At 63.4% G+C, this 24595-nt stretch overlaps 4 protein-coding genes across 6 annotated transcripts; 2 read left to right on the top strand and 2 right to left on the bottom strand.

Annotated features, from left to right (window-relative positions):
* Positions 1-588: 588 nt before the first annotated feature.
* On the bottom strand, positions 589-6030 carry SLC8B1 (solute carrier family 8 member B1). Of its 2 annotated transcripts, XM_068653799.1 has the most exons (16): positions 5875-6030; positions 4695-5362; positions 4323-4475; positions 4192-4244; positions 4025-4082; positions 3806-3911; positions 3546-3713; positions 3363-3470; positions 3228-3284; positions 2989-3119; positions 2757-2898; positions 2395-2516; positions 2084-2237; positions 1888-1968; positions 1498-1562; positions 589-1420 (listed from the first exon to the last, which is right to left on the bottom strand). In XM_068653799.1, the coding sequence occupies exons 2-16, from the start codon at positions 4845-4847 to the stop codon at positions 1223-1225; spliced, it is 1749 nt and encodes a 582-aa protein (XP_068509900.1). In that variant the 5' UTR covers positions 4848-5362; positions 5875-6030; the 3' UTR covers positions 589-1222. The 2 variants fall into 2 exon arrangements, with proteins under 2 accessions (XP_068509900.1, XP_068509901.1); XM_068653800.1 differs by lacking the exon at positions 5875-6030 and having other exon boundaries at positions 4695-5715.
* An 840-nt stretch (positions 6031-6870) lies between these two features.
* PLBD2 (phospholipase B domain containing 2) lies at positions 6871-10863 on the top strand. The gene is made up of 12 exons (XM_068653803.1): positions 6871-7110; positions 7715-7808; positions 7903-8061; positions 8145-8245; positions 8352-8566; positions 8660-8754; positions 8840-9000; positions 9089-9184; positions 9496-9567; positions 9692-9844; positions 9967-10129; positions 10213-10863. Exons 1-12 carry the CDS (start codon positions 6893-6895, stop codon positions 10378-10380), a joined length of 1695 nt encoding a protein of 564 aa, XP_068509904.1. The 5' UTR covers positions 6871-6892; the 3' UTR covers positions 10381-10863.
* A 1009-nt stretch (positions 10864-11872) lies between these two features.
* Positions 11873-15202, top strand: SDSL (serine dehydratase like). Of its 2 annotated transcripts, XM_068653808.1 has the most exons (8): positions 11873-12033; positions 12141-12302; positions 12426-12465; positions 12703-12842; positions 13024-13112; positions 13206-13433; positions 13642-13766; positions 13846-15202. In XM_068653808.1, exons 2-8 carry the CDS (start codon positions 12150-12152, stop codon positions 14037-14039), a joined length of 969 nt encoding a protein of 322 aa, XP_068509909.1. In that variant the 5' UTR covers positions 11873-12033; positions 12141-12149; the 3' UTR covers positions 14040-15202. The 2 variants fall into 2 exon arrangements, with proteins under 2 accessions (XP_068509909.1, XP_068509910.1); XM_068653809.1 differs by lacking the exon at positions 11873-12033 and having other exon boundaries at positions 12054-12302.
* Positions 15203-15732: 530 nt separating this feature from the next.
* LHX5 (LIM homeobox 5) lies at positions 15733-22783 on the bottom strand. The gene is made up of 5 exons (XM_068653806.1): positions 22147-22783; positions 20235-20458; positions 18935-19212; positions 18090-18255; positions 15733-17010 (listed from the first exon to the last, which is right to left on the bottom strand). The coding sequence occupies exons 1-5, from the start codon at positions 22317-22319 to the stop codon at positions 16643-16645; spliced, it is 1209 nt and encodes a 402-aa protein (XP_068509907.1). The 5' UTR covers positions 22320-22783; the 3' UTR covers positions 15733-16642.
* Positions 22784-24595: the final 1812 nt, after the last annotated feature.

Below are 24595 nucleotides of genomic sequence, written 5' to 3'. Positions count from 1 at the left end.
TCTCCCCCTGCCCGTTTTCCCCCTGTCTGTCACGGTACTGCTTTCATGCTCTTGTTTTGCTTTCTTTTTAATGCACCAGCCGAGGCCGGGAGGAGCTGCACAGGCTCCTGAAGCCCTCGCTCCTCTCCCTGCGTGGCTGCTGCCTCCTGTTTGGGCCGGAAACCGGGGGTGGCTGCTGCGAGAGCCGCAGGCGCAGGGAGCCGTAATATTTGTGAAAGCACTCATCCAGCCAGAAAAAAAGGAGAAACGAGCACAGCCCGGAAGGGAAGAGCAGCGGGCTCGGAGAGCCTCAAAACTGCCCCAAACCCAGGCTGCCGCTCGTGCTGCTTGCACAACCGCCCGTGTCCCCGCAGAGCAGAAGTGGGGTGATCCCTAACGGCTGGGGCCGTGGAACCGCTGCCTCCCCGAGCCCATGGAGCTGCGTAAGAGCCGGCGGCCGCAGCCCCGTGCCTGCAGCTCCGTCACGAGCAGGCCCCCGGCAGCACGAGCAGCTGCATGTGACCGGCGTTGGGAAATGCAGCGCGGGTGCCCTGGAGGAAGCTGCACCCCCAGCCCTGCACCCAGCGCCCTCGCAGCAAGCAGCACGAGTTGAGGTTGTGTGGTTTTTAATTGCAATTAATTTGTTGTGTTTTTTTTTTTTCTTCTTACAGTGTCTAAACCTAGTTTTGCCAGAGGCTAACAGTGTGCGCGGAAACCTCTGCACCAAGTCCTTTGCTACAGCTCTGTCTGCGCTCTCAGGAGCAGAAGTATTCCTAAAGGCAGGTTGAAAAACATTGCTAAAAAAAAAAAGAGAAAAAAATGAGGAGAAACCAGCCTCCTGTGGGCTGCTTTCCAGCTTCGCTTGCACTCTGCCCTGCTGCCTCGCCTCACCTCAACCCCTCTTTTGCTCTTCCCCCCACGTTACGAATGCTCGCTGCCCTCTGCAACGACAGCCAGCCCCAAAATTGCACTCAAGCCTTTACTTTGCAGTTTCCCCATGCAGCCCCAGGAGGGGGACGGGGACGGGAAGCGGGTGCCCAGGAGCAACCTCTCCTGTGCCTGCCCTGCTCCCTTGTGCCCGGGGGTGGCTGAGCCTTTCACCTCGTCCCTATTCAGAGTTAACCGAGGTTAACCAGAGCGGGGCGAGGACTCGGCTGCTGCCCAGCGCCTCCTTTTCCCTTCTCAAAACACACGAGCAGGCGGAGGCTGGAGCCGTGGCGCCGAGGGCAGGGAGGGCGGGCGGTCAGGCGGCGGCCAGGCGGATCACCCTGAACTCGGTCAGCAGGGCTACGCAGAGGAAGGCCAGGTAGTAGAGGATGAGGCAGACGCCGTACGCCTTGCCCAGCTGGAAGCACTGCGCTGGCACCGCCACGAAGGAGAAGACCAGGCTCAGCCCCAGGGCTCCGGCCAGGATCCAGACCAGGAGGCTGTCGGGCTCCAGCTGCCGGAGAGATTCTGGGTGGCAGCGGGGTCCTGGCGGGGCCGGTCCCCTCCCCGTGCTATAGCCATCAGCCTTACCTTCACCACCAGCTGGCTGCTCGTCATCTGCAGCAGGCAGCCCAGTCCCACGCCCACCAGGATGTCTGGGGCTGGTTCAGGACGGAGGAGCAGCGCAATTTCCCCTCCAGCCCCGGGGATGGGGACAGCACCATCCCCTGTCCTCCCAGCCCCTCTGAGGCTACCCAAGCCTCAAGCACAAGAGGCTTCAGCATCGTCCCAGCCTCCCCAGGGAGGCACGGCCTCTTCCCATCCTTCCCTTGAGCAGATCCCAAGGGACCAGCCCTGACCCTCATCCCAGGATGGATCCTGCCCAGCTCCAGGTCCCCCAGGAGCAGGGGCTGCCCCCAGAACAGCCCCGATCTGTCCCCCCAGCACCCAAACCCCCAGCACCACGTGCCCGAAGGATACTGAAGATGATGCCCCCGAAGCAGGCGGAGAAGGCCATGCGGGGGTAGCCCTGCCGTGCCATGGTGAGGTCGGAGAAGGTGTCTGGTGGGAGAAGGGGGAGATGCTGGAGGACACCTGCACCCCGCTGGGGTTCAGCAGGCAATGTCTCGCTGCTGGCAGCTCCAGACACACAACTGGGGCACTGTGGAGCCCTTACCCCCGATGCTGTTGCCCCAGGCCAGCAGCGTCAGGCCCAGCACCGTGTTGCTCAGCTGGAAGATGATGCCCAGGGTCCGCAGGATGTTCACCAGCTCCGTGGCCGCGGCGTTGATCCACATGGCGCTGGCCAAGAAGCCGAGGAAGGCAAACACCTGGCAGGAGGAGGAGAAGCTGGGTGCGTGGTGCGTCCCCTCCAGCCAGCTGTGTCCCTCCTGGGGACACCAGGGACCGGGAAGGTGCTCAGGTCCCTCAGCTCCCAGCAGAGCTGCTCCGGCCCCTGGTGTGCGTTCGGGGCTGGGGACACCTTACGCAGTGGTACTTGGGCGGCTCCTCGTTAGTCGTGGTGAGGAAGATGATGATGGCCAGGACAGAGCCAACCAGCATAACCAGTCCCCAGACTGGGAAGATGCCCTGGATCTGGTACAACCCATCTGCACGCAGTGGGGAGAGAACACGTCAATGCGGCCCCACAGGCTGGGCAGGATCCCACCAGGCCGGTGGTGTGGGGTCAAGCCTTGTCCCTAAAGCCACCTCTACCCCACTCTGCTGGGGGAGACCCCATGGGGGACAGGGAGCATGGAGCTACCCGGCCTGGGGCTTTGTGGACAGCTCGGTCATGTCCCCTCCTTGGAGGACATGGGGGGGAGACTGGGGGCGCTGTGGGCTCTTACAGGCACCCGACTTGAGGGTGAGGACGCAGAGCAGGGGGCTGGTGACGATGTGCAGGCAGTTGAGGGGTCTCTTCCAGTTCAGGTCGTCCTTGTCAGGGTCCACCACGGGCACGGTGAGCAGCAGCACCAGCTCCACGGGGACCTGGGGGGCATCCCACGGGTGTGACCCGTCCCCAAACACGCTGTCCCGGCCCAGGGGTGACACACATCATGTCCCCCCCGTCCTCCTCACCTTGAAGACCTTGAAGAGCCGCCAGTACCAGGGCTTCCTCCTCCACTTGCGCTGGTCCAAGGGGCTGAGGGCGCTGGCGAGGATGTGCAGGGAGGTCTCGTGGTAGGGGAGCAGGGGCCGGTACTCCTCACCTGGGGGGGGCCAAGGGGGCTAAGTGTGCTGGGGGGGCTCCCCACACCACAGAACCCCCCCAAGACTTAGCAGAGATGGCCCCAACCCCCCCCCAAAACCCAACCTACCGTAGTCCCCACTGTTGGTGCCCGAGGACTCCCGCTCCTCAGCATCCGTCGGCATCTCTGGGGGGGGTGGGAAGAGCAAGGGGGCGGTGAGGGGGGGACACGGGGGTCCCGATGGCACCACAAGGCGGCCCTTACCTGGCTCCCAGGGTCCGGGGGGGGCCAGCCCATCCCCGCGCTGCCTGCGGTGAATCCATGTGCAGAGCACCACGGCGAAGACGTAGAAGACGTAGAGCCCCAGGTAACCTGGCGGGGGGCAAGGAGAGGGGGTTATGGACCCCCCCGGGGGACGCTCAAGCCACCCAAGCAGCCGTCACTCACCCAGCGCCTCTCCCAGCGTGATGCGGCCCAGGTAGAGGACGAGGAAGGTGAGGAAGACGGCCACCATGTAGAAAATGGCGTCCCTGAGGAAGGGCCTGGAGGCGGCCGTGAAGGGCTTGACCAGCGCGATGCCACCGGCCACCACCGTGGTCACAAAAATGCCGGCGCCTGTCGACACAACGGGGTGAGGGGAGCGCTGGGGGGGAGAATGATCCCACAGAGCCCCCCCTAACAACCCACACCGTCATGGGGACCCTTACCAAAGACGGCCCCAACAGCCAGCCCCGCTGTCCGCGGGTCGGAGAAGGCCACCACGGCGCTGAAGACGTCGGGCGCCCCGTTGCCGAAGGCCAGGAAGGTGACGCCATGGAGGGGAGCAGTCAAGGAGCAGCCCCCGGATCACGGCCCCGACCCCCTCCATGTGTGTGTGTGTCCCCATGTGTGTGTGTCCCCCCCCCAGGTCCCCATCCCAAGGATACTGCCACGTTGTGGGACAGCTTCAGGTTGGTGGAGATGGCCGAGAGGTTGGGGCAGAAGCTGTGAGGGCACAAAGGAGGTGGCGGTGGTGGTCTCGGGGGGGGGTGACGGGACCACCCGAGGCCACCACAGCTCCGGGGGCGTCCCCTCGTCCCCTCGGGGTACTCACAACTTCTCGGCCGTCACACCGAGGATGACGAAGAGGTAGAGGAGCCACAGGGCCTGTGGGGGGGGGGGACAGGGCTCAGCCTCAAGGCATTGGGGGCACAGCCCACGGCCCCCCCAGGTCCCCGTCCTTACGTAGAGGGTGACGGCCAGCGGCAGCAGCCCCGGGGGGAAGACGCAGAAGACGCCGCCGAGGTAGTCGAGGAAGCCGCCCTCCAGCCGGCAGTCGGGGTTGCCCCGCACGAAGCGGCACCACTCGGAGCTGTTGTGCTTCCTCACCTCCCTGCACTGCGGGGCAGGGCCGGGGGGGCTCACACGGGGGTCCCCGGCCGTGTGTCCCCCCCTCCCCAGAGGCAGCACCCACCCCGTGGGTGACACGGTGCTGCTGTACCACATCCCCTCCCTGCCTCAGTTTCCCCATATAACACAGCGGATGAGGGGTGTAAGGACAGGACCCCCCCCAGCACCCAAATCTCCCTCCTCGCCCCCCTTCATGTCCCCACTCACATCCAGGCCCTGTCCGTGTCCCATGGGGTCCTCCCTGGTGCTCCCCGTGTCCAGCACCGCCGGTGTCACCGCTCGTGGTGCCCCGCTGTCACCCGCCAGCGCCCCGGCCAGGCTCAGCGCCCCGGCCAGGCTCAGCACCCACAGCGGCCCCATGGCGCCCTATGGGGCTGGGGGGAGAGGGTGGGGGCACCTAGGGCTTGGGGAGGGGGGGCAGGGGCTGAGCGGGGTGTGGGGGGGCCATGGGGGGAGGTGGGGATGGGAGAAGTGGGTATAGGGGTTAGAGTAGGGGTATAGGGGTGAAAGCAGGGGTAAAAAATAGGAATATAGGGGAAAAAAAGTAGGGGTATAGGGATAAGAGTTGGGGTATAGGGATACAAGTAGGGGTGTAGGGATAAAAGGGATAAAAATAGGAATATATCGATAAAAGGAGGGTTATAGGGATAAAAGGAGGGTTATAGGGATAAAAGGGACACAAAATAGGAGCACAGGGATAAAAACAGGGTGCAGGGATAAAAGTAAGGGTGCAGGGGTAAGAGATAAGGATAAAAAATAGGGGTATAGGTTTAAAAGTAAGGGTATAGGGGTAAGGCTAGGGGTATAGGGATAAAAGTAGGGGTACAGGGCTAAAAGCTAGGGATAAAAAACAGGAATATTGGGATAAATTAGGGCTACAGGGATAAAAGTAAGGGTATGGGAGTAAGAATAGGGGTACAGGGATAAAAGATAGGGATAAAAGTAGGGGTAGAGCGGGAAAAACAGGGAAATGGGGATAAAAGCAGGAATATAGGGATAAGAAATAGGGATTTAGGGTTAAAATAGGGACATAGGGGTAAAAAATAGGGATATAGGGGTAAAAATGGGGATATTGGGGTTAAAATGGGGGTAAAACCAGGCACAGGACGCAGAACGGGGCTAGGAGCGAGGGGAGGCCGCCAGCCCCGTGCCCGGCTCCCTGCGGGGGGACCCGGGGGTAAGGGGGGGGCACGGGGAGACCCCCCACACACCGCCCCCCCCCGGAACCACGATCGGGGACCCCAACCCGGCGTGGGGGGATCCCAGTGGGGCCGCGATGGGGTCGGGGCTGGGGACGGGTTGGGGACACGGGGATATAGGGATATAGGGATATGGGGACAAGGGGACCCCCCCGGGACCCCCCCGGGACCCCCCCCCCCGGACCCACCGTGCCGGCGCGGCCCCGGCGCTGTGCGCGGGCGGCTGCTGCCCCCCCCCCCCCCCCGCCCTAAAGGAGCCGCCCCCATCCGCCCTTAAAGGCGCAGCGGAGCTTTGGGCGCGGGGGGACACGAGGGGGGGACGTGGGGACACAGCGGGGGCAGGGGCTGGGGGCTCCGTGCCCCATATTGGGGGGGGTCAGGCTTGGGTGTCCCCCCCCCTCTCCCCGGTAGGAGCCTCCCGAGGACTTTGCCCGCTGGGTTCAGCAGTAAACAGGCGGGGATTGCATAAGGCCGGGGTGCTGCGCCCCTGTCACCCCCCCGGGGGTTAGGGGTGGATATGGGGTGCCCATGGGGTGCCTATGGGGTAGGGGTGTCATGGGGTAAGGGTGCCCATGGGGTGTCTATAGGATAGGGGTGCCTAAGGGGCTGGGGTTCCCATAGGGCAGGGGTGCCACATGGGGTGCCCATGGGGTAGGGGTGTCTGTGGGGTGCCCATGGGGTGCCTACGGGGCTGGGGTGCCTATGGGGTAAGGGTGCTACACAGGGCGGGGGTGCCCATAGGGTGTCTGTGGGGTAGGGGTGCCCATGGGGTAGGGATGCCAATGGATAGGGGTCCCCCTAGGGTGTCCACGGGGCAGAGGTGCCTGCAGGGTGCCCACGGCATTGTCTATAGGGCAGGGGTGTTTTTGGGGTAGGGGCTCCTATGGGAAAGGGGTAGAGTAGCCCACGGAGCACCTATAGGGCTGGGGTGCCATGCCATAGGGGATCCTTTGGGGTGCCTGCGGGGTGCCCATGGGGTTCCTATAGGGCAGGCTGCCCATATAACAGAGCCACCCACAGCCCTCCCTTAGGGCGCATCCCCCCCGAGCCCCCCCGGAGCCCCCCCCGAGGGGGCGCGCCTTTTCCCTAACCCCCTCCCACTTCCCCTAAACCCCTCCCACTCTGACCCCCCCCCCCCCCCACTTTATCTCCGCCCCCCCTCCACCCCCAAACCCACCCCCAAACCCACGCCCCCCCCCCCCAGCCATGGCGGCCCCGCGGGCGGTGGTGGCCGCGCTGCTCCTGGCCCTGCCCGGGCTTGGGGTCGGGTTTGGGGTCGGGGTCGCCGCCGCCGTCGCCCCCCCCCCGGCCCGCGGCGCCTCCGTGCTGCTGGAGCCCGGCTCCGGGAGGCTGCGGGTCCTGCCCGGCCGCCACCCCAACGCCATCGCCTGGGCAGCGCTCACCGACCACAGCCGGGCTGTGGGGTGGGGAGGGGGTGGGGGGGGGCTGGGGGGCAGCGGGAGAACTGGGGGGGGGGCATTGGGAGGCAGTGGGGGCTGGGGAGGGAATGGGAGGGGAGCTGGGGGGGAATTGGGGGGGAATTGCGGGGAGTAAGGGGGTCCTAGAATAGAGGGAGTCAAGGGGGAGAGGTAGGGAGTACGTGGGGTGGGACATGGGGAGAAATGGGGGGGCTCAGAGGACTGGGGGGGCTGGGGAGAAGTGGGGGGACCCAGGGGAGAACTGGGGAGGGAACCTTGGGGACCTTGGGGAGAGCTGGGGGGGAAACTGGGGGTGAAGCAAGGGGATCCTGAGCAGAACCAGGGAGAGGACTGGGAGGGCTGTGGGGGATACTGGGGGGGAGAGCCAGGGGGTGGCTGGGTCAGAATAGGGGGGAGAACTGGGGGGACTGGGAGGGAACTGGGGGAGAACTGGGAGGACGTGGGGAGAACTGGGAGGGAACTGGAGGAGAACCAGGGGGAGAATTGGAGGGACCTGGTTGAGAACCGGGGGAGAACTGGGGGGTCCTGGGGAGAACTGGGGGGGTCCCGGGGAGAATCATTCCCAGCCATCCCCCCCCTGCTGTCACAGCTGGGCCTTCCTGGAGCTGGCCACCAACGCCTCGTTCAATGACAGCCTGCAGGCCTACGCCGCGGGGCTGGCCGAGGCCGCCGTCACCGAGCAGGTACCGGGGGGGTGGCGGTGGTGGCAGGGGGGGGGGGGGGGCGGCGGGCAGGACCCCCCTGTCCCCGTCCCACTGCCAGCGCCGTGCCCCGCAGCTCATCTACATGCACTGGATGAACACGGTGGTGGGCTACTGCGGGCCCTTCGGCTACCAGACCCCCTACTGCGAGAAGCTCCGCGGCTACCTGCAGGCCAACCTGGCCTGGATGGAGGAGCAGATGGCGTCCGGCCAGCACCCCGAGTACTGGCACCAGGTGAGGCCGTGCCCCTCGGTGTCCCCACCGCCGGTTTGGGTGCAGAATGTTGGGTTTTGGTTCATTTTTCCTCGTTCCCACAGGTGCGCCTGGCGCTGCTGCAGCTGAAGGGCCTGGAGGACAGCTACAACGGGCGCGTGGCCTTCCCCACCGGCAGCCTCTCCCTGTCGCCTTTCGGCTTCCTGTGAGCTCTGTCCCCCAAAAAATCGGGGCTGGGGGCTGCCGGGGGACGTCTTGGGGCTGGGTTCCCCACGTGGGGTGCCCCACGCCACCTCCTCGCCTCCCCGCAGCCTCCTGCAGCTGGGGGGGGACCTGGAGGACCTGGAGCAGGCCCTGAACAGATCGGCCCCGCGGCGCCCGCTGGGCTCCGGCTCCTGCTCGGCGCTCCTCAAGCTGCTGCCGGGCCAGCGGGACCTGCTGGTGGCCCACGACACCTGGGCCCCCTACCAGACCATGCTGCGCATCGTCAAGAAGTACACCCTGCCCTTCCGCGTGGCGCCCGGCGGTATGTGGGCAGGACGGGGAGGGGGGCACATCTTTTCCCCCCTTTCTCCCCAAATCCTGACTCCCCCGACCCCGTTCTCGCCCCCCTCTCCAGGCTCTGCTCAGATCCCGGGGAGCATCCAAGTGTTTTCCTCCTACCCCGGCACCATCTTCTCCGGAGACGACTTCTACATCCTGAGCAGCGGGCTGGTGGGTGGCACCTGGCTCCCGCGGGACCCCCCGGTGGCACCCCCAACCCAGCTCACCCCCCAATTTCCCCTTCCCCTCCCCGCAGGTAGCTCTGGAGACCACCATCGGCAACAGCAACGCGGCGCTCTGGAAGTACCTGCGGCCGCAGGGCAGCGTCCTGGAGTGGCTGAGGAACATCGTGGCCAACCGGCTGGCCCGCAGCGGCGCCGAGTGGGCCACCATCTTCACCCAGTTCAACAGCGGCACGTGAGCACGGAGGGGGGGACACCCCATGGGGACACCCCCGGGGCGCACTCTGGGTGACCCCGAGGGACACGGTCGCTTCCCCGTGCAGGTATAACAACCAGTGGATGGTGGTGGATTACAAAGCCTTCTCCCCAGGGAAGGCTGGCCCCCAGCCAGGAGTGCTGACGGTGCTGGAGCAGATCCCGTGAGTGCCTCTCGCCCTCCCCAAAAGCCAGCTCGGCCCCTCGGAGCCCTAAAATCCCGGCTGCCCAGCCCATGGGCTGCCCCAGCGTGGCCCAGGTGGGATTTGTTTGGTGGCCTGGGTGCGAAACGGGGGCTCGGTGGCACGCTGCCTCCCGCTGTGGTGGCCCTTCTGGCACGGGTGTGACAGCTGGTGGCTCTCTGCATGCAGGTGACGGCCCCCGGATGGGGTGGGGACCCCTGGGTGGGTCTGTCCCTCCCGTCCCCCTTTTATTTTGCCTTCTGCTGTGACCGGTGTCCTTCCTCCTGCCGCAGGGGCTTGGTGATGGTGGCTGATAAGACAGAGGTGCTGTACCAGCAGGGATACTGGGCCAGCTACAACGTGCCGTAAGCTCCCTCCAGCCTCGTCTCTGCTCGTCTCCACCCCGATCGGTGTCCCACTGATGCCATTTAATAATAAAAAAGGGGGGGCTGTTGGTGCCGCCCTGACCCGCTGCCTCCCCATCCCCAGGTACTTCGAGGAGATCTTCAACGCCAGCGGGAACCTGGAGCTGGTGAAGCAGTACGGCGACTGGTTCACCTACGACAAGAACCCGCGCGCCCAAATCTTCCGCAGGAACCACTCGCAGGTCCACGACGTGGACTCCATGGTCCGCCTGATGAGGTGGGGGCTGCCCCCCGCCCCCAAAACCCCCTCCTGGGTGTCGCCTCCGCCTCCCCACGGACCCCCAGCCTTTGCGGCCGTGCTCTCAGTGACCTAATTATTTAATTTCCCCCCCTTGCCAGGTCCAACAACTACCTGCAGGACCCTCTGTCGCGGTGCCGGGGCTGTGACCCCCCCCAGAACGCCGAGAACGCCATCTCCGCCCGCTCCGACCTCAACCCCTCCAACGGCACCTACCCCTTCGCCGCCCTGCGCCAGCGCTGCCACGGCGGCACCGACATGAAGGTGGGGATGCCCCCGTCCCCCTTAAATCCCCCCGGGACCCCACGCAACCCTCTTATTCCTCCTTTTTTCTCTCCTGGCACCAGGTCACCTCCTTTGGCATGGCCTCCACCTACGGGCTGGTGGCCGCCAGCGGCCCGGCGTGGGACGACGTGCCCCCCTTCCGCTGGAGCACGTCCCCCTGCAGCCACCTGCTGCACATGGGGCACCCCGACCTCTGGAAGTTCCCCCCCGTCAAGGTCCGCTGGGACTGAGCCCGGAGCGACCCCGGCACGTGGTGGCCGCTCGTCCATCCGTGTCCGTCTGTCCAGAGCCTTTTTTTGGGGGGGCAAACTCCGCGGCGCATCAGCTGCTGGCTCTTCCTTCTCACTAGGGCTGGCTTTGGGGGGCGCATTGGGGGGGGGACTGGCTCTGCCCCGTCCCCTGTCCCCTATATTTTTCTCCCCCTGCTTCTCTCGCTGCTCATTGCCGTCCCGTGGGGTGCCCCACGCTGCGTATGGGGCTGTGCCCCCGCTGTGCCGCCGTGCCCAGGATCAGAGGGCTCTGTCCCCAACCCCAAAAATGAGCGCTGTGCCCCGTGGGGCGCTTCCTGGGGTCGACTGCTCTTGCTCTGGGGGGCCCTTCCCATAAAGGGGGGTGCTGGGAGGCTGGGGCAGGCACCAGGACAGCCCCGTGGCAAAGAGGAGGTGAGTGACCGGGTTTGGGTTCGATAAATAAAGTGGTCTGCGTGCGGTGGAGCCGTGCTTTGTGCTGCGCCGAGACTCTCTGGTGCCTCGTATCGGGGTTGGGCTCACACTGACGGCCTCTCCTGCAAAAAAGGAGGTGGTTAATGGGGTGCTCCTGTCTCCGGGGTGCTGGCTGGCTGGGTTTCCTTGCCTCTGCTTCGTACTGCGCTCTGGTGCTGACCCCTTGGGGTTATTTCGGGTGTCTGGAGTTGGTTCTCAACAGCTGAGAGGGGAGAGCAGCCACGGAGCGGGGAGCACCACTCACCCCCAGGACGAGGTGCCCATCCTTGTCCCCTTTGTTCCCCCTCCTCTGCCACCTGTGTCCGCCCCCCCAGCCCCAAAACCCACGTCCTGAAATCCTCTTACTGCAGCCCCCTTGATCCTCTCCGCCGCAGCGCGGCTCGTTAGGAATAACGAGGTCATTACCGGGGGATTAATGAGCTGGCGTTCGGCAGTGCTTTGAAGGAGCGAGGTTCCCACCGAGGCCGCCCTGGCCCCCATCCCGAGGCCTCCCCGGACCAGGCTGGGCCCCCCCCATCACCCCCAGCGAGGGTGAGCACAAAATGTCACTGTCACCACCCCTTTTCCAGTCCCTGGTGTCCCGAGGGGGGCACGGCTCGGTGTCAGGTGCCCACTGTGTGGGCTGTTCACTCTGAAGCCTACTGACGACGTGAGCCCTCGCTGCCACCGACAGCTCCATGGGGACGTGGCTGTCCCTGCTCCGTGTCCCCGGTGGCACCTCCGGGCCCTACAGCTGGTAGGGTGGAGAAGTGGAGGGGTGGGAGCCCCGCTGACCTTCCTCCAACCCTCACCCTCCTCCTCCTCCTCCTCCTCCAGGACAAAGGACCAGGAGGATCTTGCCAAAATTTTGGGTGTTTGTGCCAATTGCCAAGGGAGAGGGGCTGCCATGCCAACAAACCGTGGCACAGCTACTTGTTGTTTTTTTGTTTTTTTTTATGGGGGGGGGAGGGAGTTGGCCACAATCAGCCGAAGGAGGCAGAGTCCTGAAATCTGCTGGGGAAGCACATTTCTGGCCAGGCCTGAGCTCGGCGTGCTGGCACGGGGCCTGCGGCCACCGGCACGGCCCCTCCGACGTCACCTCGCCGCCTTCCCTCCCCAGACGTTGCTCCGGGAGCGGGGCAGGAGGCGTGGGGACGCACGGCGAGACCCCGTGGGCACCAGGTACCCCTGGGGACTGAGCCCACCTGCGGCTCTCCCAGTCCTCAGGCTGCTTTTTGTGGTTTTTGGGGGGGTTTTGGGACACCAGCGGTGACCCCAAAACCCGTCAGAGCGCAGCCATGGAGGCCGAGAGGCCCTTCCACCTCGTGTCCCCGCTCCTGGAGAGCCTGCCCCTGTCCCGTGTGGCAGGGACCAAGGTCTACATGAAGCTGGAGAACGTGCAGCCCACCGGCTCCTTCAAGATCCGGGGCATCGGGCACTTCTGCCAGGAGGTGAGCGTGGCGGGGGGGGGTCATGGGGGGGTGTAATGGGGGCACCCGGTGCTGCCCTCAGTTTTGGGGACACAGTGGGGACACGTGGCTGTGTCCTTTCCTCTTCTCCCTCCTGTTTTCCAGGCTGCCAAGAAGGGCTGCCAGCACTTTGTGTGCTCCTCAGGTAATTTTTTTTTGGGGGGAGGGAGGATGGGGGACACCCCCTGCTTCCCAGCCCCTCATCCTCGTGCCCCCCCCTCCCCCAGTTTTGGGGTTGCTCCCAGTGGGGTGCCGCATGGGGGAGAAACCGTGCGCCCCCCTGCATGGATCACCCCAGGTGTCTGGAGGAGATCTGACCCTAGAGCAGGGGAGGGGGGGGTGGAACCCCTCAAATGAAAGCCCCCCCCATTTTTTTTGGCAGGGGGCAATGCGGGCATGGCCGCGGCGTACGCAGCCAGGAAGCTGGGGCTGCCGGCCACCGTGGTGGTGCCCAGCAGCACTGGACCCGGCACCGTGCGCAGGCTGCAGGAGCTGGGGGCGACGGTGGAGGTCTGCGGCAAGGTAGGGCGCCCACCCCCCAAATTGGGGTTGGGGGGGGCACCTCAGTGCCCGTGGGTGAGCACGGACCCCACAAATGCACCCTCCTGTGTCGGGTTTTGGGTATCCTTGAGGTGACAAGGGGCACATCACTGGTGCTCCAGGGCTGGATGCGGCCCCGCTGAGCCCCCCTCGTGCCCCCCAGGTTTGGGATGAAGCCAACCACAGAGCCCTGCAGCTGGCCGACACCCCCGGCTGGGTCAGCGTCCACCCCTTCGACCACCCCTTGGTGTGGTGAGTGCCGCCGGGGCTCAGCTCCACACCCCCCATCCCCGTCCCCAAGGGTCGGGTGGGCTTGGGGTGCCCACGGCCACCAAAATCCCCCAGGCAGGGCCATGCCAGCCTGGTCCAGGAGCTGAAGGACTCTCTGGAGGCCAAGCCCGATGCCATTGTGCTGGCGGTGGGTGGCGGGGGGCTGCTGGCCGGCGTGGTGGCCGGGCTGCAGCAGGTGGGGTGGCCCGACGTCCCCATCATCGCCGCCGAGACCTGGGGGGCTCACAGCTTCCACGCGGCGCTGGAGGCCGGCCACCTCGTCACCCTGCCCGACATCACCAGGTGAGCGCTGGGGACACCTCTCCATCAGCAGGAGGTCCCCAATGTCACCACGGACCCCCCTTGGAAAGGTGCTGGGGGGCTCTGCGTCCTCGGCACGTGGCACTGGGCCGTGGGTGTCACGAGCTGGTCGGTCCCAGCTCTGTCACCCTCACGGTGGGTCCCCGAGGGGATGGCACGTCCCAGGGCCACCCTGACCCCATTTCCCCAGCGTGGCCAAGTGCCTGGGGGCGAAGACGGTGTCGGCGCGGGCGCTGCAGTGCGCGCAGGAGAGCCGGGTCCTCTCCCAGGTGGTGGAGGACGCCGAGGCCGTGCGCGCCGTGGAGCAGTTCCTGGGTGAGTACCAGGGGATGGGGACACCGAGGGGGGTGCCCAACAACGGGACCAGGCTCTCAGGATGTCCAAATCCCTACAGATGATGAGAGGATGCTGGTGCAGCCGGCGTGCGGGGCGGCGCTGGCCGTGCTCTACTCGGGGCGGCTGCAGCAGCTGCAGCGCGAGGGGCGCCTGGGGCCCCCCCTGGGCAGCGTGGTGCTGGTGGTCTGCGGCGGCAGCAGCATCACGGCGGCACAGCTGCGGGGCCTGAAGAGCCAGCTGGGGCTGGAGTGACCCCCCCGGGTGTCCCCCCCCTTCCCCACATCACCCCAAAGGTGCTGAGTGGGGTGGGGAAACTGAGGCACGGCCCCGGGGACGCCACGGCTGGAGCCTCAATCAGCGAGCGCTCTGGCTAATTACTTTGGCACTGTCTCGATGCGTTATTATTCTAATGATTATTAATTATTACAACCCTCGCCCGTCCCTCCTGTGCTGTCAGAAGGGAACAGCGTGCGCGGACCTGCTGCTTACAGGGATTTATTGAGGGGGTCCCCAGCCATGTGTCCATTCATCCATCCCAAAGCACATGTGCCCCCCCATCCCCTGATTTGGGGTCTCTCTCCCACCAGGACCCCCAAACCCAACTGCCCCCCAGCTTACCACCTTTGCCCCAGCTCCCACCAGTTGATCCATTTAGCCCCAGTGCCCATTTTGCCCTTTCCAGCCCCAAAACCCTCCTCAACCTCCCCCCGGAGCAGCCGCCGAAGCCCATTCCCCTCGCCCGCCTGCCTGCCCTGAAGCCTTCTCCTCCCTTCTTTCCCTTTTTCCCTTTTCCCCAATAAATCCCCCCGGCCCGGCCAGCCCCCGCAATGCCTCCTGGAGGACCGAACCCCATAAATCAAAGCCCTGCTGTTCCGTCGTGGGCAGTAGCTTATGTAAAAAGGTGTTTCCAGGGAGCACCGAAGGCTGGAGAATCCTATTACGAGGCGCACTATTAATTATCGGGAGTCAGCCCGCCCTCCCCCTGCCATTTTTTATCCCGGGTCCCGGCCCCGATTACTTTCCACCTTTCCCACCTCAACCTCCTCGCACGGAGCCCCTGCCAGCATCCCAAATCCCAGGGGTGCCCCAGCACCCCGCAAACCACCCTCGGCCACGCGGCTGGGGCGTGATAATTAGCGTAAGGCTAATGACAGCAGCACGCTGATAATAACGAGCAGGCGGCACGCGCCCTTGTGCTTTAATCCCCATAACGAGGCCGGGCAGAGGTCACCGGGACGCGGTGCCACCCGCAGGGGCAGCACCTCTCCTGTCCCCACCGCCTGCGCTCGTGCCTCAGTTTCCCCGTGCGCTGCGTGCTTTTCTCGGCGTCCCCTCCCGTGGTGGCACGGGAAGGAAAAATTCCTCCACTTGGCTGAACGGGGGAGAAAAAAATAAAAATACAAAAATAAAAAGAGGCAGCGGAGCGGCTGGCTGGCCATAAATCAGCAGCGGGACTTAAAATTCAGGTCAGCGAGAGGGGCTCTGGGAAGCCGGCGCGGGAAGGTAATTTATTCGGTTTGTATCTTTTTACTGCAAGGCGAGGGGGGGGAGGCCGGACCTCGGCCGCGATTTTGCATTTTAAATATTAGTTTGGGGCCGCTTTGTGTGCTGGGGGGCGCGGGGGTGTCTGCTTCTCCTTGCAGCCCCCCAATCAAGGGGGCTGGGGGCCGGAGCAGGTAGCTCAGGGGTTTTTTATCCACACCGAACAGTGCCAGGCGCTCACACCAGCGGCCTCCGTGAGAGGCAGCGGGGACAGGAAACCCACGGTGCCTTCAGAAAACAACTTTTTTCATCTTTCTTTCCCCTTCTCCTTCCTTTTTCCTATTTTTTTCCCCCCACCTTCATCCTCTCTTCTCCCCCCCCCCCAGCACCACCCCATCCCCAGCCTCCGAAACCAGAAAAAAACTCGGAGCCTCCGCTGACTGCAAGTACGATAAATAATCAGTAAACACAAAAACATACTTTATTTGTTTCTCCTTTATACAAAATAAAGAAACTAGAAGCAAAAACTATAATACATCCTCGGACCCGCGGGGCCGCCGGGACGCGCTGGGCTCGGCGGAGGCTCGGCCTTCGTTTGCGCCGCGCGCCGGTTTTGTGCCGCGTTTCTTTGTTTGTCTCCTTTTTTTTATTATTTTTTATTATTTTTTTCTGCCTCTTTCCGGTCCCGGGCGCTTCTTCGCCTCCCCCCCCACCCCTTCTTCCCCTAAAATTTAGGAGGCCGAGCTCAGCGGGATGCTCGGGGAGCCCCCTGCCCGGCCTCCCGTCCCCCCCTCCCCGCGGCCTCACCAAAAAAAACCACCCAGCGGGTCCCAACCCACCTCCTCCTGGGGAACAAAACGGGGGAACAACGAAAGCGAGGGGCTGAGGGGGGGGCTGCTATTCCCCGTGTCCCCCCCCCGGCCCCGTTATATCGGGACGAAGGATGGGGATCATTAAAAAGAGGCTAATTAGCACTGGGGGGGGGGGAGCCCCGCAGCAGCCCCCCGGCACCGGTGGGACCCGTGTCCAGGCGAGTTCAGCTTTGGTCCGAGAGGTGGTGGTCCCGACGCCGGCGGGGGGCACAAAGGGGGGGTCTCGGGGCACGTTGTGTTGCCCCCACCCCAATAAAAGAGGGGGCACAGTGTGGGGAGGGGGAGGTAGCGGGGTGCCCCCAGCATCGGGATGGGGCTGCGGTGCCGGGGAGGATGCGTTTTGGCATCGGAGGGCGGCCGTGGCATCGGGGTTGTGGTTTTATTTCGGGGGAAGGGGGGGGTGTCCGTCAGCCGGTGTGCCCCGGGGGGGGCTGGAGGGAGGTGTGGGGTGGGGATTTGTTGGGGGGGGGGGTGGGGAAGAGGCGCGTCCCCCCCCCGGCTCTACCACACCGCCGCCTCGCTCAGCTCCGGGTTGGGGTGCGCGAGCGCCCCGCTGTAGCCGCTATTGCTGGACATGGAGAAGGGGGGGCTCGGCCCCCCGCTGAAGACCTCCCCCGGGATGGGGTGCAGCGAGCCCGTCATCCCCGGCTCGGGGCTGGGGGTGTCGGGGTGCGAGATCATATCCGTGTACCTTTGGTTTTCTGAGGAGTGGTGTCCGCTTAGGGGGGGCTCCAAGGGTCCCAGGGGCGTGGAGCCGGGTCCTGAGTTCTGAAGGTAGCTGGGGTCGGCCGGGGACTGGGCCTGGGAGGGGGGCCCGTGGGGGAAAAAGTCATAATTGCCTCCCGGCCCGTAGTAGTCACCTTGGTAATCTGCAATGGGGGGGGGGAAAGGTTGGAGCCGGCCCCCGGTGCCGTCACCCCGAGCCCCCCGCACCACCATGGGCACGACCCCATCACGGCCCCCCCAACCCAAAACGGTGCTTTTGGGGCGCTCAGCACCTCGTGGAGGTAAAAAGACCCCCCCTGATAACCCCCCCATCCTAACACCATGGCATTTTTGGGGTGGAAAGGGGAGGAAATAGGGGAAGGGGAGGGTGAGGGGCTGGGGTAACCGGGGTGAGGTGGGCGTGATCCTGTTATTTAACGGGGAAAAGTATTTACAGGTGTAGAAATATTTCTATTTTATATATATTTATGTATACACACATATATATAAATAAATAAAAGGAGTGGGGGAAATGTGTGTATATGTAATGGGGAGATAGGTAGGGGAAATACATAAATGGGGAATAGATAATATATGGGGGGAATATATATATAAATATATATATATAAAATATATATTTAACACATATGGATATATAAAACACATAAATATATATATATAAAATGTATGTATATATAAATACATATAAATATATGATGCATATATACATAATGGGGAACATGTTCCCATTTATCAGCCTGGAAGGGCTCGAGACCCCAACCTCAAGGGGTGCCCCCAAAGCCCCTGGGCTCGGGGGAGCTTTGGAGATGCAGCACCAGGGCCCTGGCAGCAGTTGGGGTGTAGGGGAGGTGGTGGGGACATTTTGTCCAAAATTAGGAGATGTTGCCCCAAAAGCTGTGGGGGCTCCCCGCTGCCCGTCCCGTCCCAGTGGGGCGTCGGGGGGCGTTGGGGGCGGCGGTGACCTTCCATATGCTGCGGGCCCGGGAGGTAATGGGAACAAACGCGGCCTGAAAGGGGCACAAAAGCCCGCAGCTGGGGCTTTGTTCGCCGGAGAGGGGCCGCGCCGCCACCGCTGCCACCGCTGCCACCGCCACCGTCACCGTCACCATCACCCTGAGCCTGGCAGCGGCACGGGGATCGGGGATCGGGGAGGGACAAAGGCGATGGCGAGGGGGAAAGGAAAAGGGAAGAGGGATGGGGAAGGGGTTCCCGGGTCCCTCACCTCCGTAGTACGTGTAGGGCGTCGAGCCGAGCATCTCGGACTCGTCGAGGCGGCCGCCCAGGGGCCGCATCCTGCGGGGGCTGCGGAAGAAGGCGTGCCGGCGGGCACCCAGCGCGCTCAGCTGCTTCATCCGACGCTCCTTGGACCGGCGGTTCTGGAACCAGACCTGCAGCAGGGGGGTCAACGTCAGCCCCTAAGGATCCCCCCCCCTGCACGCCTCCCCGAATCCTCCGGGACAACCCCCTCTCCAAAATAAATCAGCCAGGGGTGGATGGGGAAAGGGGTGAAAATGTTGTCACCGCCTGGGGAGGGATTTCCCCGGGATGGATGGGGATAAAAGGGACGAGGTGGCTGCCTTCTTTTGGGGTATTCTCTCACCTGAACCGAATCTACTCCTGGCTGGGGGGGGGCTGAATTATTGCCCCCCTCCTGAACCCGAGGACCGGCACACGTGGGGCACGCACGTCCCCCCGCTGCCCTGTGCGCGGAGTGAGGACGGCACCAGCGCGGCGGGAGCGCCCTCCCCTATTAGCCCTATTAAACTCGTTAATCCCTATATTTCCACTGGGATTTTTATGGGTTTTTTTGATTTTTTTTTGGGGTGGGGAAGAGCAGCAGGGACGTGCTGGGCAGGGACCATCGGCCTCTCCTTGCCCCCCTGGGGGCAGCGCCTTCTGCCCTCACCGGTGGCCAACGCTCGGCACCGGGGGTCCCGCCGGCGCTCCGTCCCCATCCCAAATTGCCCCAGCCCTGGGGGAAGGACGTCACCACCCCGACCCTGACGTCACCGTCGAGGTGATGACGTCACCGTCCATCCCGTGACGTCACACGGGGGGGGGGCTCACCTGGATGACCCTCATGTTGAGGCCGGTCTCCTGCGCCAGCTGCTCGCGGATGTGCCGGGTGGGCTTTGGGGTGGCGGCGAAGGCGGCTTTGAGGGTCTCCAGCTGCTTGGCCTTAATGGTGGTGCGGGGCCCCCGGCGCTTGGTGCCCGAGTTCTGCTCCTCGTTCTCGTTGTTGGTGGTCTCCTTGTCCGACGAGGTGGAGTTGTCCGTCTCCTTGGGGTCGTCCTGCATGGGGTCCTGGAGATCCGGGGACAAACTCCTGTCTGTACATGAGGACACTGTAAAGGAGACCCAGAGAGGAAAGGGGGGGGGGGCGGATGGCTTAGGAGAGAGAGCGACCCCCTTCTCCTCTGCCCTCCCCTTCCCACCGAGCCGGGATGCTTGCAGGAAATGGGGAGGGGGATTTTTGGGGGTGCTGGGGGTGCTGATCGCCTTTGCCCCCCTCCCTAAACAACGCACGGAGCTCGTGGCAAGCATCGTCTGGCCCGGCCCTGCACGCCGGCATCTGAGCTGGTGACCCTATGAAGCTCCCCCCCCACAAATTGCTTGGGGGTTCAGCAGACGGGGGGGGGGGGCTTTTTGGGGAGGGGGCGGCCCCCCCCCCGAGCACACCACAGCCCCCGGCGCTCCCCCTCTCCCCCCCCACCGTGCCGCTCGCACCGGGGATGCGCCGCTGGGAGAAATGCGAGGGTCGGGGGGGGATTTTGGGGGGGGTCCAGTCACTGCCTTGAGCCTGGCTCACACCCCTCCCCCCCCAGCCGCCCCCTCACTGCCCCCCCCGGGGCCCCTGATGCCAGCACCCCCCCAGGCCAAGCTCTACTCGCCTCGCTCGCAGCAGCGGCCCCACTGACTGGCGTGGCAGGATCCGGCCCCGGGTGCTGGACGGAGAGAGAGCCCACGGAAGGGGGTGAGCACGGGCGGCTGGCATTGCTGGGACAGCACGAGCGGGCCTGATCCTGCCGTCCTGCCGCAGAGACAGCTTCCAAGGAAGTCAAATGGGAGCTTTGCCTCTGGGTGAAAGGAGGCGAAGGATCAGGCCCGCGGCGCGGGGGGCACCGGGCACACTCGCGGTGGGGTGTTGGGGGGGGGGGGGCTTGGTGTAAAGCAGGGAGGTGGGCGTGCATGGGGGGGCACCACGAGCATCCGTGGGGAGCAACGGGGGCTTAGAAGGCGTCTGGCCCCCATCCCAACCCTGCTCCACGGGGGGAACGCGGGGCCAGAAAGAAAAACCCCGGCACCAGGGTGGGCACCGGCGCGGGATGCGTCCCCCTCGGTGTCCCCGAGGCCACGCGGCGCGTACCTGAGTTGAGGCTGCCTTCCTTCAGGGTGGGGGAGTTCAAATAATCCTCTTTGCAAACAAATTTGTTCTCGTCTATGATATAGAGTTCCTCGCCCGTGGAGAGCTGCTTGTTGCAGACCATGCAGGTGAAACAGTTCAGGTGGAACACTTTGTTCCGCGCTTTCCGGACCAGGTCGCTGGGGGAGATGCCTTGGGAGCAGCCGGCGCATTTGGTACCAAACCTCCTGGGGGGGGGGGGGATTAAAAAAAAAAGAGAGGTGAGAGGCACGATTTTGGGGAACACACACGGCACGGCATGGAAATGCTTCGTACCCCACAACCCCATTTCCCCGGGGAGCTCGGGTTTGGGGTCCTCTCCTAGAGGACATGGGGGTCTCCCCCTCTCCAAAAGGGTAGGGGGTTATGGGGGGGGTCCCTCCTCCCAGCCCAGCAGGGGGGGATTTCGTGTCCCCCCTCCCCATCCCCGCACATCGCGGCCGGAGGGCACCGGGCCGGGCGCTCCGGGTAGCGGGGAGCACCGGGAGCAAACCGGGGGGCGGCGGGGGGGCCCGAAAGGACCCCGGGGCCGGGGGCTCGGGACCATCCTGCACCCCCCTTCCACCCCCCCGTTGTATTTTATTTTAATTTTTCCAGCTCGGAGCCGCCGCTTCGCACAGCTCCGGTTTCCCTCCCCTGCGCGCAGCGCTTTTCCCCAGCCGATGTTTTATTTTATTTTTATTTTTCCCCTTTTTATTCCTTTTATTTATCTTAATTTTTATTTTTTATTTTTTTTTCCGGGAAACGAAAAAATGCAGAAAACGATTTCTTCGAGGAAAAAAAAAGAAAAAGAAATAAAGAAAGAAAACAAAAAGGAGAAAACCAAAAGCCGCACACGGTGGCTGTGGCTGTGGCTGCCAGGCCCGGGGGAGCCGGGGGCTGCCAGGCCGGGGGGGGGGGGGAATGGGGCTGGGGGTGTCCGGGGGGGTCCCCCCTTTTTTCCTCCTGGCCTCGGCACAACTTCTGCTGCCCGCGCTGCCGCCCGTGACGTTGATGTAGTGAAAGCATTACGGGTCGTAAGTCATTTTCCCCTTCCCATCCCGGCCCCTAATTTCCTCCCCGGCACCTTATCGGAGTCATTAGGGGCATTTAAGGAGCGGCGGAGCGGGGGGGGGGGCCCCGGGGCCGGGGGGAAATAGGGGGGCCAAGGAGCGGCCCGGCGGGGAAGCGCCGCCCGCAGCGTTTTGGTGGCAAAAGGCGAGATTTTGGCACCGGCTTCGGCGGGGCCCCGGGGTGTTTTTTTTGTGCCTTTTTTTTTTTTTTTTTTTTTTGGGGGGGGGGGGGGTCGGCGGAGAGGGCCGCGGTCCCGGCTGCTTTTGGAGGCAAGGTCACACAAGGAGCTGGGGGGGGGAATAAAGCACAGCCCCCCCCCAGCCTCGGGCTGCAGCGCAGCCCCTGGCCCCATCTTCGCCGCGCCCTGCCCGGGCACCGCGGGCTGGAGCCCCGGGAGGGAAGGAAGGGGATGAGGGGAGCCCCCCAGATCCCGGGGGGAGACCCCCCAGAACCCGGGAAGAGAGCCCCAAATCCCTGGGGAGACCCCCAGAACCCAGGAGGAGCCCCCCAGCTGTCGAGGAGAGCCTCCCAGCTCCCGGGAGGGAAGGATGGGGATGGGGGGAGACCCCCAGATCTCGAGGGGAGACCCCCCCAGATCCCGGTGGGAGACCCCCAGCTCTCAGGGGGAGGCCCCCCATCTCTTGAGGAGCCCCCCCATCCTTTGGGGAGTCCTCCTCATCCCTTGGGGAGCCCCCCCAGCCCCTCTCCTCTTCCCCGCCGGGCTGGGAGCGGCGGCGGCACCGCATCCCCTCGGTGTGGGGTATGGTTTTTGTTTTTTTTTTGTTTGTTTGTTTGTTTTTTTTGGGGGGGGGGTGCCACTCACCTGAAAAAGTCATTTTTGCAGTAGAGTTTGCCTTCCCTGGAGAAGCATTTCTCGGTCAGGTTGCACTTGCACTCGCAGCACTGGACGCATTTGATGTGCCATGCCCTGTCCAAGACGTTGAGCAGAAAGCGGTCCAGGATCGGCCTCTCGCAGCCCGCACAATGCACCATCATCACCTCCGCCGGGGGAAAGGAGCCTCGCCACCGAGAAGTCAGAGCCCCGAGCGAGGTCTCACAAAAATTCACCCGTCGGGAAAAAAAAATAATAATAAAAAAAATAAAAAATAAGAACACACCAGGAAAAAAAAAAATCTCAAAAATTAAAGGAGGGGAGCGGAGCTGTCAAGTTCTTCCCCCTCTTCTCTCCGGCGGGGATGGAAAAAATAAAAACACAAAACCCAAAAGCCCAAAGAAAAAAAAAAAAAAAAAAAAAAAAGACCCCCCCCAAAAATCCAAAACGGCCCCGAAAAAGCCCGAAGGGACGCCCCCGGCCCCTCCGTCGTGCTGGGGGGCTGTGCGGCAGCGGGCAGGGCAGGAGGGGTGCATGAACGCCCCCCCTGCAGCCGGCAGCCCCGGTGCCTCGCTGTGCTCCGCCGCCGCCGCGCCGCCACTCTCATGCTGTCCCCATGGCCAGCTTTGTCCCCCGCCTTAGTTAATTCGCGCATCCTTATTCAGATTTGGTGACGTGGGGGCCCGCGTCGGCCGCCCGGTGGCCAATGGCATCCCGGTGGCCATGGCAACCTCTTAATTTATAGCATATCTAAATTGGCTCCAGCCCTGCGCTTGGCACAGAGGGAAAAAAACAACGCGCCTCTATTGTTGAGGGTGGCTTGTACCTGCGCCGCCAAGTGAGTACGCACCTGGCTTGGGGGGGCCGCCCGGGGGGCTCCGCAAGGGCTTTTCATTGTTTTTTTAAATTTCCCTCTTTCTGTAATTTAATTTATCCCAGAGGGATGCTCGGGGAGGGCTCCCCATCCCGAGCCGGGATGGGGAAGGCAGCACCTGTTTTCTCGACGGGATCGCTTTTGGCGTTATTAGTAGTGTTATTTCGTATTATTTATTTTGGCCGGGCCGGGAGGGAAAAGGAACGAGGGAGGGGAGGAGAAGTGGGGGAGAAGGGGGGAGGAGGATTTTTGGGGAGGGGGGAAAGAAAAAGGGAGGGGGCGCAAAGTTGGGCTGCGGGCCCCCCGCGGGGCTTTGTGGAGCTGCCGTGGGGGCCCCGCGATGCGGGGATAAACGGGGAGGAAGAGGAGGAAGGGGTGGAAGGGGAGGAAGGAGAGGAAGGGGAGGAAGAAGAGGAAGGGGAGAAAAAAGAGGAAGAAGAGGAGGAGGAGGCCGGGACGGGGCCGCCGCACTTCTCCGCTGTTTTTTCTCCCCAGCTGCAGGTGCGGCGGGGCTGTGCCGAACCGGCTGCCCCCGGGGATCCGGCCCCTGGGGACCCCCCGAGTCCCCCCGGCCGCCCCCCGAAACCCCGCAGCCGGCGAGGGGAGCGGCAGAGGAAAGCCAAAAAACAAAACAAAACAAAAAAACAAAAAGCAAATCCGCAGCGTTAAGGACATCGCCGGGAGAGGGAAAAGGAGGCGGATTTGTTGGTTCGGGGCAAGAGGATGGAGGAGAAAAAATACGGAGAGGAGGCCACCGAAAAGAAAGAAATAAAACAAAAGGTAAAGAAAAAGAGAACAGAGAAGGAAACGGAAAATAATAATATTAAAAAAAAAAAAGAGTGAAAAGTGAAAAAACCTGCAGACGAAAGCAGAGAAAAAGAAACAAGAAAAAAAGAGAAGAGAAAGGAAAACGGGAGAGTGAGGAAAAAATAAAGAACAAAAATAAACGAAAACAGATGGAAGGAATGAAGGAAAAACGAAAAATAATAAAAAAGAAAATCAGAAAGAAAAAAGGTAAAGGAAGCTAGGAAGAGGTGAACGAAAAAAAAATGAAGAAATTAAATAAAATAAGGGTAGAAACGAGGCAGGAAAACCATCGGGAGCGCGGAACGGAAGAAGAGAGAAACGGGAAGGAATGAAAGAAAGGATGGAAAATAAAGGGCACGAAAAGGAAAGCTGGAGAAAGCGCGAGCGAGGAAGGAAGGAAACGAAGGAAAACAAAGAGAGGAGGTGAGAAAGAAGGAGAGAGAAAGAAATAAATGAAGAAGGCACCGGCTAAGGAGGGAAGGAGCAGGACGAGAGGAGGCGACGGGAGCGCCCGCTGCGCCCTTCCCCAGCGCGCTGCGCCCGAAGTTTGCCCTCGGGGGGGGGGGGTTCGCCGCTGAATTTCCACGCCGGGGAGAGACCTCGGGGAGGGTCGGGGCCGGGGGTCACGGCTCCGGTACCGGCCCCAACACCGGCCCCGGGGGGGGCCCTGCAATTCCCCCCCGCGCTGCGCCCCGGAGCCGCGCAGCAGAGCCGCGTTCCCACGGACTTGTTCCCGAGGTAGGTGCGGGTGCCCAAAGG

This window comes from Anas acuta, chromosome 17 (genome assembly GCF_963932015.1).
Source record: "Anas acuta chromosome 17, bAnaAcu1.1, whole genome shotgun sequence".
In the NCBI taxonomy this organism is placed as follows: Eukaryota; Metazoa; Chordata; class Aves; order Anseriformes; family Anatidae; genus Anas; species Anas acuta.
The sequence above is the reverse complement of the archived record's forward strand: the minus strand, read 5'-3'. Positions and strand labels throughout refer to the sequence as shown.

What these genes read in the sequence shown, in the direction of transcription:
- SLC8B1 (XM_068653799.1), bottom strand. Translation starts at nt 4,847, where the DNA reads ATGGGGCCGCTGTGGGTGCTGAGCCTGGCCGGGGCGCTGAGCCTGGCC. An exon ending in GACACGGACAGGGCCTGGAT is followed by an intron (nt 4,476 to 4,694) that starts GTGAGTGGGGAC and finishes CCTGCCCCGCAG; the next exon opens with TGCAGGGAGGTGAGGAAGCA. An exon ending in GGTGTGACGGCCGAGAAGTT is followed by an intron (nt 4,083 to 4,191) that starts GTGAGTACCCCG and finishes GTGCCCTCACAG; the next exon opens with CTTCTGCCCCAACCTCTCGG.
- PLBD2 (XM_068653803.1), top strand. Translation starts at nt 6,893, where the DNA reads ATGGCGGCCCCGCGGGCGGTGGTGGCCGCGCTGCTCCTGGCCCTGCCC. An exon ending in CTTCCGCGTGGCGCCCGGCG is followed by an intron (nt 8,567 to 8,659) that starts GTATGTGGGCAG and finishes CCCCCTCTCCAG; the next exon opens with GCTCTGCTCAGATCCCGGGG. An exon ending in TGGGCCAGCTACAACGTGCC is followed by an intron (nt 9,568 to 9,691) that starts GTAAGCTCCCTC and finishes CCCCATCCCCAG; the next exon opens with GTACTTCGAGGAGATCTTCA.
- SDSL (XM_068653808.1), top strand. Translation starts at nt 12,150, where the DNA reads ATGGAGGCCGAGAGGCCCTTCCACCTCGTGTCCCCGCTCCTGGAGAGC. An exon ending in TCGGGCACTTCTGCCAGGAG is followed by an intron (nt 12,303 to 12,425) that starts GTGAGCGTGGCG and finishes CCTGTTTTCCAG; the next exon opens with GCTGCCAAGAAGGGCTGCCA. An exon ending in ACCCTGCCCGACATCACCAG is followed by an intron (nt 13,434 to 13,641) that starts GTGAGCGCTGGG and finishes CCATTTCCCCAG; the next exon opens with CGTGGCCAAGTGCCTGGGGG.
- LHX5 (XM_068653806.1), bottom strand. Translation starts at nt 22,319, where the DNA reads ATGATGGTGCATTGTGCGGGCTGCGAGAGGCCGATCCTGGACCGCTTT. An exon ending in TCAACATGAGGGTCATCCAG is followed by an intron (nt 18,256 to 18,934) that starts GTGAGCCCCCCC and finishes CCCCTGCTGCAG; the next exon opens with GTCTGGTTCCAGAACCGCCG. An exon ending in GCCCTACACGTACTACGGAG is followed by an intron (nt 17,011 to 18,089) that starts GTGAGGGACCCG and finishes CCCCCATTGCAG; the next exon opens with ATTACCAAGGTGACTACTAC.